The sequence below is a fragment of the Oncorhynchus clarkii genome, chromosome 27, assembly GCF_045791955.1.
Source record: "Oncorhynchus clarkii lewisi isolate Uvic-CL-2024 chromosome 27, UVic_Ocla_1.0, whole genome shotgun sequence".
In the NCBI taxonomy this organism is placed as follows: domain Eukaryota; kingdom Metazoa; phylum Chordata; class Actinopteri; order Salmoniformes; family Salmonidae; genus Oncorhynchus; species Oncorhynchus clarkii.
In genome coordinates, this window is record NC_092173.1 from 49594962 (window position 1) to 49606696 (window position 11735).

Genomic DNA, 11735 nt, shown 5'->3' on the forward strand with positions numbered 1-11735 from the left:
TTTTATCTATGCATAGTCACTTCATCCCGACCTACATGTACAAATTACCTCAACTAACCTGTACCCCCGCTCATTGACTCGGTACTGGTACCCCCTGTATAGAGCCTCGTTATTGTTAATCTTATTTTGTTACTTTTTATTCTTATTTTTTACTTCAGTCTATTTGGTAAATACTCTCTTAACTTTTCTTGAACTGCACTGTTGGTTAAGGGCTTGTCAGTAAGCATTTCACGGTAAGGTCTACACTTGTTGTGTTCGGCGCATGTGACAAATAAAGTTTGATTTGATGATTATGTAATAAAAAATGTAAACTTAAATGACAGTAGATACTTTATATATGAATAGAGGTAATGAACCATTTAAACTCAAATGACAGTAGATATATAAAGGTTATTCTTCCTACTTTTTCCATTGATGTTTTGGTCATTTGGTCATCACTCTTATCCGGAGTGACTTACATTCAAGTAAGGCAGGTCAAAAACATCACAAGTAAGGCAGGTCAAAAACAACACAGGTAAGGCAGGTCAAAAACAACACAGGTAAGGCAGGTCAAAAACAACACAGGTAAGGCAGGTCAAAAACATCACAGGTAAGGCAGGTCAAAAACAACACAGGTAAGGCAGGTCAAAAACAACACAAGTAAGGCAGGTCAACAACAACACAGGTAAGGCAGGTCAAAAACAACACAGGTAAGGCAGGTCAACAACAACACAGGTAAGGCAGGTCAAAAACAACACAAGTAAGGCAGGTCAAAAACAACACAGGTAAGGCAGGTCAAAAACAACACAAGTAAGGCAGGTCAAAAACAACACAGGTAAGGCAGGTCAAAAACAACACAAGTAAGGCAGGTCAAAAACAACACAGGTAAGGCAGGTCAAAAACAACACAGGTAAGGCAGGTCAAAAACAACACAAGTAAGGCAGGTCAAAAACAACACAGGTAAGGCAGGTCAACAACAACAACACAGGTAAGGCAGGTCAAAAACAACACAAGTAAGGCAGGTCAAAAACAACATAGGTAAGGCAGGTCAACAACAACACAGGTAAGGCAGGTCAAAAACAACACAAGTAAGGCAGGTCAACAACAACACAGGTAAGGCAGGTCAAAAACAACACAGGTAAGGCAGGTCAACAACAACACAGGTAAGGCAGGTCAAAAACAACACAAGTAAGGCAGGTCAAAAACAACACAGGTAAGGCAGGTCAAAAACAACACAAGTAAGGCAGGTCAAAAACAACACAGGTAAGGCAGGTCAAAAACAACACAAGTAAGGCAGGTCAAAAACAACACAAGTAAAGCAGGTCAAAAACAACACAGGTAAGGCAGGTCAAAAACAACACAAGTAAGGCAGGTCAAAAACAACACAGGTAAGGCAGGTCAAAAACAACACAAGTAAGGCAGGTCAAAAACAACACAGGTAAGCAGGTCAAAAACAACACAAGTAAGGCAGGTCAAAAACAACACAAGTAAGGCAGGTCAAAAACAACACAGGTAAGGCAGGTCAAAAACAACACAAGTAAGGCAGGTCAAAAACAACACAGGTAAGGCAGGTCAAAAACAACACAGGTAAGGCAGGTCAAAAACAACACAAGTAAGGCAGGTCAAAAACAACACAGGTAAGGCAGGTCAAAAACAACACAGGTAAGGCAGGTCAACAACAACACAAGTAAGGCAGGTCAACAACAACCACATATCACGGTCATTGCAAGTAAAACAAGCTTTCTTGAAAACATTCACATATTATTTTCTCTGGTTTGTTGACAGGGTTCCGTAGCCTCCACATCAACGACCAGATGACACTCATCCAATACTCCTGGATGAACCTAATGGTGTTCTCTCTGGGCTGGAGATCTTTCCAGAATGTCACCAGTGAATACTTATACTTCGCTCCTGATCTTATCCTTAGCCAGTAAGTTGTGTTAATGTTCTATATTTAAAATCTGCATTGAATAAAACATTTTTATTTTCACGTATCCAACTATTTAGTTAAAACAATAAAATCCCACTATGATATATCTGAATATTAATATTGTAATTGTCTCCCAGGGATCGTATGAGGAGATCTCCCATATATGATCTGTGTCTGGCCATGCAGTTCATTCCTCAGGAGTTTACCAGCCTCCAAGTCACCAAAGAGGAGTTCCTCTGTATGAAAGCCATCATGATTCTCAACACTGGTAAACACAACACAGTACCACTTCCTCTTTAAAACATTAAATTGACTGATGAACCCTACGCTACCTTTTCTGGCCCACAGACTTCTGTTAGGATCAAATAAGAACAAACAGAAGACATCTGAAGCAGTTGGTAATGTCTTGGTTACACTATTGTCTCTGTCCTAAATGGTGCCCTGTCCCACATGGCCCATATGGCTCTGGTCAGAAGTAACATACTATATAGGGAACAGAGTACCATCTGGGACACATGTATTGCCACCAGATGTAGAAATATACAGTGTTTCATAATGTGTTGTTGAACTGGGAAAAAGGTGAACTGGGACAAGGCAGGATTTGTTAAGCAGCTGTTATTAAGTAACAGTTTTACATTGACCTTTACATGAACAGAGGCTGAAGCCATGGAAAACAAGTTCATGGTCAGGCCTCAAGAAATCCAAAGGGACATCCACTTTAATTCTATAAAACGTAAAAACACATTTTATGAGAGTAGTTGATATATCCACAAAGTTATTAAATTAAAGTAAAATCAAGATTAAGATAAAGATGAAGTTAAACACATGGTACACGGACAGTGATGTTGTAAGCCTAAAAAAACTAAAACAAATTGTCACTATGTATGTCACTGTCTCTCTCACTTTCTCCCTGGTACTTCAGGAGAACACATAGTAGGTCTTTGTGGCTGCATATTTACACTGGATATTTACACTGCATATTTACACTGCATATTTACACTGGATATTTACACTGCATATTTACACTGCATATTTACACTGGATATTTCACACTGTATATTTACACTGCATAATTACACTGCATATTTACACTGGATATTTCACACTGTATATTTACACTGGATATTTCACACTGTATATTTACACTGGATATTTAAACTGCATAATTACACTGCATATTTACACTGGATAATTACACTGCATATTTACACTGGATATTTCACACTGTATATTTACACTGGGTATTTACACTGCATATTTACACTGCATATTTACACTGGATATTTCACACTGTATATTTACACTGCATAATTACACGGCATAATTACACTGCATATTTACACTGGATATTTCACACTGTATATTTACACTGGATATTTCACACGGTATATTTACACTGCATATTTACACTGGATATTTCACACTGTATATTTACACTGGATATTTACACTGCATATTTACACTGCATAATTACACTGCATATTTACACTGCATAATTACACTGCATATTTACACTGCATATTTACACTGCATATTTGCACACTCATGTGGAAAATAAAATTACCTCAAGAAATATAATGTAATTCTTAGTCTAATGGTCCATTTATATTGAAATGATGCGAGACTATTAAAGGCCCAGTCCAGTCAAACGTGATTTATCTGTGTTTTATGTATATTTTAACACTATGATGTTGGAATAATACTGTGAAATTGTGAACATGATAATAATGCCCTTGTAGGGTAGGAGCTGTTTGAAAAGACTGCCTGAAATTCTTGCCTGTTTTGATGGGATTAATTATTGGCCCACCATGTTGACATCGCCGTGTGGTAAATTAGTTCATTTTAAGATTGAAAACAATCACGGTAGGGAACTTAATTGTTACCCAGAAATGACTTGATGTTCAGATAAAAACAGCTGCATTGGACCTACAGTAACATCTCTGTGAATTAGAGTTCAGAGCAGTCTGACCTTCCATGTCTAAAATATAGGATACATCCCAAATGGCACCCTATATAGTGCACTACTTTGGACCGGATGCCTATGGACCCTGATTAAAAGTAGTGCTCTATACAGGGAATAGGGTGCCATTTGGATGAAGACATTTTGTTTCCGGGTTGATGACCCATTGTCCCTTGTCTCTCTCTCTCTCCGTAGTTCCATTGGAGGGTTTAAAGAGCCAGGCCCAGTTTGAGGAGATGAGACAGAACTACATTCGGGAGCTGACCAAGGCTATCCATCTGAAGGAGAGAGGCATGGTGGCCTCCTCTCAACGTTTCTATCATCTCACCAAGCTCATGGATGCCATGCATGAGGTACTGGACAGGACAGGAAGTCACTTCTCTATCATAAGCCCTGTGTATACCTGCGTCTAACATGAGTCCATTGTCCTGATCTTGTCCACATTGTGATTGTGTCCACATTTTTAAGGCAGTGTAGACAAACCAAAAGACACATTGTGATCTGATTTTGATGACATCTTCCTGACCGTCTCCGGAGGTAGTCGGAGACGCACCTTGTACAGATATCCTTAAAGTGTAAACGAATCCGGTCAACCAAAGCGTATAAATTTGGCTAACATCACGGGACCTGTTCCTTTAGATCAAGGTATGATGTAGAAGTTTAACATTCCCCTGTTCCTTTAGATCAAGGTATGATGTAGAAGTTTAACATTCCCCTGTTCCTTTAGATCAAGGTATAATGTAGTATAATGAACCAATATGATATAGGCTTCAATATGAAGGTCTCTTTAGGTTACTTTCAGGTGTTTTTCCTTTATAAAGCCATCTGCTTTACATCCTTATCACTTTTTATCGATTGACGCTTTAATCAATTTTCATAATTTGCCCATATGTCTTGCTACAGGCTTTCTAATTGAGGTTACGATAGTGGGATAGTAACCTATTACACCCACTCGTAAATCATTAGTAACCTATTACATCCACTCGTAAATCATTAGTAACCTATTACATCCACTCGTAAATCATTAGTAACCTATTACATCCACTCGTAAATCATTAGTAACCTATTACATCCACTCGTAAATCATTAGTAACCTATTACATCCACTCGTAAATCATTAGTAACCTATTACATCCACTCGTAAATCATTGGATAAAAGTTTCATGAACTTGTTTTCGATGACCAGACAATGAGGACAAAACGCTGACATGCTTGCTCCTCCCCCATCTCTCCCCTCCCCCATCTCTCCCCCTCCCCCATCTCTCCCCCCTCTCTCCCTCCTCCCCCATCTCTCCCTCATCTGTACCCCCTCCCTCCCTCCTCCCCCATCTCTCCCTCCTTCCACATCTCTCCCCCTCCCCCATCTCCCTCCCCCAATCTCTCCCTCCTCCCCATCTCTCCCTCCTCCCACATCTCTCCCCCTCCCACATCTCTCCCCCTCCCCCATCTCTCCCTCCTCCCCCATCTCTCCCTCCTCCCCATCTCTCCCTCCTCCTCCATCTCTCCCCTCCTCCCCCATCTCTCCCTCCTCTCACCCATCTCTCCCTCCTCCCCATCTCTCCCCCATCTCCCCCTCCTCCCCCATCTCTCCCTCCTCCCCCATCTCTCACCCATCTCTCCCTCCTCCCCCATCTCTCCCCCCTCCCTCCCTCCCTCCTCCCCATCTCTCCCTCCTCCCCATCTCTCCCTCCTCTTCCATCTCTCCCTTCTCCATCTCTCCCTCCTCCCCCATCTCTCCCTCCTCCTCCATCTCTCCCTCCTCCCCATCTATCCCCCCTCCCCTATATCTCCCTCCTCCCCATCTCTCCCTTCTCTCCCTCCTCCCCCATCTATCCCCCTTCCCCATCTCTCCCTCCTCCCCATCTCTCCCCCCTCCACCATCCCTTTCCCTTCTCTCCCTCCTCCCCCATCTATCCCCCCACCACCATCTCTCCCCCATCTATCCCCCCTCCCCATCTCTCCCTCCTCCTCCATCTATCCCCCCACCACCATCTCTCCCCCATCTCTCCCTCCTCCCCATCTCTCCCTCCTCCCCCATCTCTCCCCCATCTTTCCCTCCTCCCCATCTCTCCCCCCTCCCCCATCTCTCCCTCCTCCCCATCTCTCCCCCATCTTTCCCTCCTCCCCATCTCTCCCTCCTCCCCCATCTCTCCCCCATCTTTCCCTCCTCCCAATCTCTCCCTCCTCCCCCATCTCTCCCCCATCTTTCCCTCCTCCCCATCTCTCCCTCCTCCCCATCTCTCCCTCCTCCCCATCTCTCCCTCCTCCCCCATCTCTCCCTCCTCCCCATCTATCCCCCCTCCCCCATCTCTCCCTCCTCCCCCATCTCTCCCCATCTTTCCCTCCTCCCCTATCTCTCCCTCCTCCCCCATCTCTCCCTCCTCCCCCATCTATCCCCCCTCCCCTTTCTCTCCCTCCTCCCCCATCTCTCCCCCCTCCACCAGATTGTGAAGAAAGTGAACCTGTACTGTCTTAGTACCTACATCCAGGCTGACGCCATGAAGGTTGAGTTCCCTGAAATGATGTCAGAGGTCATCTCCTCCCAGCTCCCCAAGGTCCTGGCCGGCATGGTCAAGACCCTCCTCTTCCACGCCAAGTGACCAATCACAGGAGACAACCAAACCTGCACCGCGCAAAGCACCATGGAAGAATAGAATATACCCAAAGAGCAAGAGTTGAATAAATATTTTATAAACGTCATCATATATCAAATCAAATATCAACCAAAATGTTATGTTGATTTGAAAATAGGTCTTTGTCCGGTGGGTGTATCATATCTTTGAAACTAAGACAATTTAAGTTAATTAAGGTTTTGGGGAGGTGATATTTGGACCAACTTATATGTGAAGGATTTATTTTGACCAAGTTAAACATGAAGGTTTTGGGGAGGTGATATTTGGACCAAGTTAAACATGAAGGTTTTGGGGAGGTGATATTTGGACCAAGTTAAACATGAAGGTTTTGGGGAGGTGATATTTGGACCAAGTTAAACATGAAGGTTTTGGGGAGGTGATATTTGGACCAAGTTAAACATGAAGGTTTTGGGGAGGTGATATTTGGACTAAGTCAAAATGTGAAGATTTTGGGGAGGAATTAGTTGGGTTTATATTTGTGGCAGAATGATTCCTTCTCCAAGGTCTGTTTGCCCTGTCTGAAGTCCAATAGTCCTGCCAGCAGGCAGATATGTCCTCCAGTCAGACCTCTTAGAACTGTGATTCCTTCTCCAAGGTCTGTCTGCCCTGTCTGAAGTCCAATAGTCCAGATATGTCCTCCAGTCAGACCTCTGTGGTGAATCCATCAAAGATACTGTAACGGTGCCTCCCTTCAATACACTCTTATCTTTTGAGGTGGTGGAATTTTATATATAGAAGTTGTGTTAGTATTTTTAATTTGTGAGAATTACTGTTTTGCTAGACTTGTAAGAGAGCTAGGTTTACGTCCCAAATTGCACCCTATGCCCAACAGTGCACTGCTTTTGACCAGAGTGCCATGGGCTCTGGTTGAAAGTAGTGCACTATGTAGGGAATAGGGTGCTGTTTGAGACGCAGCCTTAAAACTGCTATACCAAGTTTTGCTTTTTGCGTTTGTTTTCAGTGACGTACATGTCACACTCCCTGCTTCATGGCTGGGCAGGCATTTATATATCTCAAGTTACGCAAGTTACACAAAATACACAATGCCATTCTATTTCATGTACCATTAAATTACATAACTACTGTATTTTTTTAAAGGGAGCACAAGGGGAATGATGTTATTTCAATGCCATTGCTATTCGCAGAAATGTGGAAAAATAAATGTTCCATTGCTCTGCGATAAGGGAATACCATCTGAACCTCCTCCCCGATCCTCAAGATAAAGACATATAGAGCGAGAGACAGATAAAAAGAGAGAAAGAGGAGAGGAGAAATAAAGAGAGGGAGGAGAGCGATAGTGGGAGGAAAGAGAGAATAAGGGAGGAAAAAGAGAGAGAGGAGAGAGATAAAGGCAGGAAAAAGAGAGATGAGAGAGAGGGAGGGAGGAGAGAGATAAAGAGAGAGTAGAGGATAAATAGAGAGGAAGGAAAGGAGAGAGAGGGAGGAGATAGATAAAGAGAGCGAGAGGGGGGAGAGAGAGAGCGAGAGAGGAAAGGAGAGAGAGAGAGGAATGGAGCGAGAGAGGAGGGAGGAAAGGAGAAAGTGAGGAAATGAGAGAGAGAGAGAAAGGGACAGGAGAGAGAGAGAGAGAGACAGAAAAAGAGAGAGAGGAAAGGAGAGAGTGAGTGAGAAAGGGAGGAAAAAGAGAGAGATGAGAGAGAGGGAGGGAGGAGGGAGATAAAGAGAGAGTAGAGGATAAATAGAGAGGAAGGAAAGGAGAGAGTGAGTGAGAAAGGGAAAGGAGAGAGAAAGAGAAAGGAGAGAGAGAGCGAGAGAGAAGGGGAAATGAGAGAGAGAGCGAGAGAGAAAAGAGAGAGCGAGAGAGAGAAAGGAAAGAGAGAGAGAGAGAAAGGAGAGAGAGAGAAAGGAAAGAGAGAGAGAAAGGAAAGAGAGAGAGAGAGAGAGAAAGGAGAGAGAGCGAGCGAGAGATAAAGGGAAAGGAGAGAGAGAGAGGAGAGAGCGAGAGACACAAAGAGAGAGAAAGAGAGAGAGAAAGGAGGGAGGAGAAAGAGTGAGACAGAGAGAGAAAGGAAAGAGAGAGAGGAGAAAGAGAGAGACAGAGAGAAAGGAGAGAGAGAGAAAGAGGGAGGAGAGGAGAATTTGTAACTGTTGGATTTATAGTAAAATATGTCTGGTGAGATCTATCAACATCAGATCACAACTATCTATCCTGGACCTAGTTTTAGTAGTGTAGTGTACAGAGGCCCTAACTTCATGGCCACGTCTCCTTCCTTTCCTTGACCTTAAACCTCCATTAATTTATTATGACATCCACGGTACTAAGTCAGCTGATGACGTGCTATCAAACACATTGATACGGTTGGCACTGACATCAAACCATCCTGGTTTTAATGACGTATTACAGTCGGGGTCAAATATATTGGCACTCTTGCATGATTCACTATTTCTTCTGGAATAAGTTGAAGTTTTAGAAATGTAAAATTCATTTGAATTTGGTTGGAGGCAATGATTGTAATTTAGTGTGCAAATGATCTAACCTGTGGTACGTTGCAGGTTCCTACAGGGTAAAAGGTGCCCTTCAACCAGTTTTAAAAAGAGGAAACTGAACATTATGCCATCAGACCGAATCTGTTTATGTTAAACTGCAGCCAGCCAGCGTAAAGGTAGAATTATTAAAGTGTGCATCCCAACTGGCACCCCATTCCCTTTATAGGGCACTATACTATGGGTTGTGGTCAAAAGTAGTGCACTATGTAGGGAATTGTCAGGGCGTGTTGTGTGTCCAGTACAGTATACAGTACAATGACAGAAATATGTTTTGTTTTTTTGTATTGGTGATTATTTTCTCAACGTATACTATACTGTAGATGTTCAATTAATACAATACATTTCCACTCATTCCATGTGCTTTGTTTTATTTTGTTCTTAATTATACAATGGGTGGTTAGAATCCTGAATGCTGATTGGTTAAAACCGCATTCCAGCTGGTGTCTATTCCACAAGTTACCACCGGCTAAATCTATGATGTTAAAATGCCTATTTACTCTGTTCCATCTGACTGTAATCGACTTTCTCATCAGCCCAGCCAGGCAATGTATAAACCTCATCTCCACTATAAAAAGCATCTAGACATTATCTCACATTTCTTTTAGACTAACAATTAGTTTTCAACAGCTGAGATTTGTTTAAACCTTGCTGTCTGTCTCTCCGACATTGTTTCAATATTCAAATTCGATCTCCAGCTGTCCCATAGTAATGAACGCGTCGGTTGTCGGGACGAGACACAGGCTGGCAGCTTTTCTCATGAATCAGCATAATGTTCATGGATACAAAGAACTATCAATACAAAACAGGTCAAACAAAACAAAGTGCCTCTAGTTTACAGTCCAGCTTCAGTTCCTCTGAACAACAATGTCCTGACGAGGGAGCACATTTTCTGTCAGGCGAAATCGTAGCTCATTGTTATGGATGTGTCCTAATAAATAATCACTAGAAAACAACGTAAAAAAACGCAAAGGCAGCTACTTTGTTGTTATCCTGGCTGTTTGACGTGACTGTAAGTTAGCGGTAGTTGGCTAGCAAACAAGGGTTAACAACATTGCCAGCCAGTATGGAACATTTAGAACGAACGACTGGTTCTCATCCATAGATGCAGAACAAAATGACTGAACGACTGGTTCTCATCCATAGATGCAGAACAAAATGACTGAACGACTGGTTCTCATCCATAGATGCAGAACAAAATAACTGAATGACTGGTTCTCATCCATAGATGCAGAACAAAATGACTGAACGACTGGTCCTCATCCATAGATGCAGAACAAAATGACTGAATGACTGGTTCTCATCCATAGATGCAGAACAAAATGACTGAACGACTGGTCATCGAACTGATAGAACGAACAACCAAACGGCTTGGGTATCAACCCTAGATTTGTGTCAGAACTATATCTTATGAATTAATCAAAATCAAGGTTTAATTAAATATGTAAATCATTATTTAAATATGTTGGTAACCTGTTGAATAAAACTGATAATGCCCTAGACAGTGGGTTATTAAAAGGTATCAGTTGGCCTGACTAGACAGTGGGTTATTAAAAGGTATCAGTTAGCCTGACTAGAGGACTAGACAGTGGGTTATTAAAAGGTATCAGTTGGCCTGACTAGACAGTGGGTTATTAAAAGGTATCAGTTAGCCTGACTAGATGACTAGACAGTGGGTTATTAAAAGGTATCAGTTAGCCTGACTAGAGGACTAGACAGTGGGTTATTAAAAGGTATCAGTTGGCCTGACTAGAGGACTAGACAGTGGGTTATTAAAAGGTATCAGTTAGCCTGACTAGACAGTGGGTTATTAAAAGGTATCAGTTAGCCTGACTAGATGACTAGACAGTGGGTTATTAAAAGGTATCAGTTAGCCTGACTAGAGGACTAGACAGTGGGTTATTAAAAGGTATCAGTTAGCCTGACTAGACAGTGGGTTATTAAAAGGTATCAGTTGGCCTGACTAGAGGACTAGACAGTGGGTTATTAAAAGGTATCAGTTAGCCTGACTAGAGGACTAGACAGTGGGTTATTAAAAGGTATCAGTTAGCCTGACTAGAGGACTAGACAGTGGGTTATTAAAAGGTATCAGTTGGCCTGACTAGACAGTGGGTTATTAAAAGGTATCAGTTAGCCTGACTAGATGACTAGACAGTGGGTTATTAAAAGGTATCAGTTGGCCTGACTAGACAGTGGGTTATTAAAAGGTATCAGTTAGCCTGACTAGAGGACTAGACAGTGGGTTATTAAAAGGTATCAGTTAGCCTGACTAGATGACTAGACAGTGGGTTATTAAAAGGTATCAGTTAGCCTGACTAGATGACTAGACAGTGGGTTATTAAAAGGTATCAGTTAGCCTGACTAGAGGACTAGACAGTGGGTTATTAAAAGGTATCAGTTGGCCTGACTAGAGGACTAGACAGTGGGTTATTAAAAGGTATCAGTTAGCCTGACTAGAGGACTAGACAGTGGGTTATTAAAAGGTATCAGTTGGCCTGACTAGAGGACTAGACAGTGGGTTATTAAAAGGTATCAGTTGGCCTGACTAGACAGTGGGTTATTAAAAGGTATCAGTTAGCCTGACTAGAGGACTAGACAGTGGGATATTAAAAGGTATCAGTTGGCCTGACTAGATGACTAGACAGTGGGTTATTAAAAGGTATCAGTTAGCCTGACTAGACAGTGGGTTATTAAAAGGTATCAGTTAGCCTGACTAGACAGTGGGTTA

The 11735-nt window shown here is 42.4% G+C and overlaps 1 protein-coding gene across 1 annotated transcript in view; it reads left to right on the forward strand.

The window, feature by feature from the left end:
* Positions 1-6469, forward strand: part of LOC139385525 (progesterone receptor) — a 48862-nt gene extending 42393 nt beyond the window's left edge. The window contains exons 6-9 of the mRNA XM_071130648.1: positions 1765-1909; positions 2047-2177; positions 4065-4222; positions 6314-6469. Coding sequence (XP_070986749.1) covers positions 1765-1909; positions 2047-2177; positions 4065-4222; positions 6314-6469 — 590 coding nt within the window. The remainder of the gene's footprint in view (positions 1-1764; positions 1910-2046; positions 2178-4064; positions 4223-6313) is intronic.
* The last annotated feature ends 5266 nt before the right edge of the window (positions 6470-11735 follow it).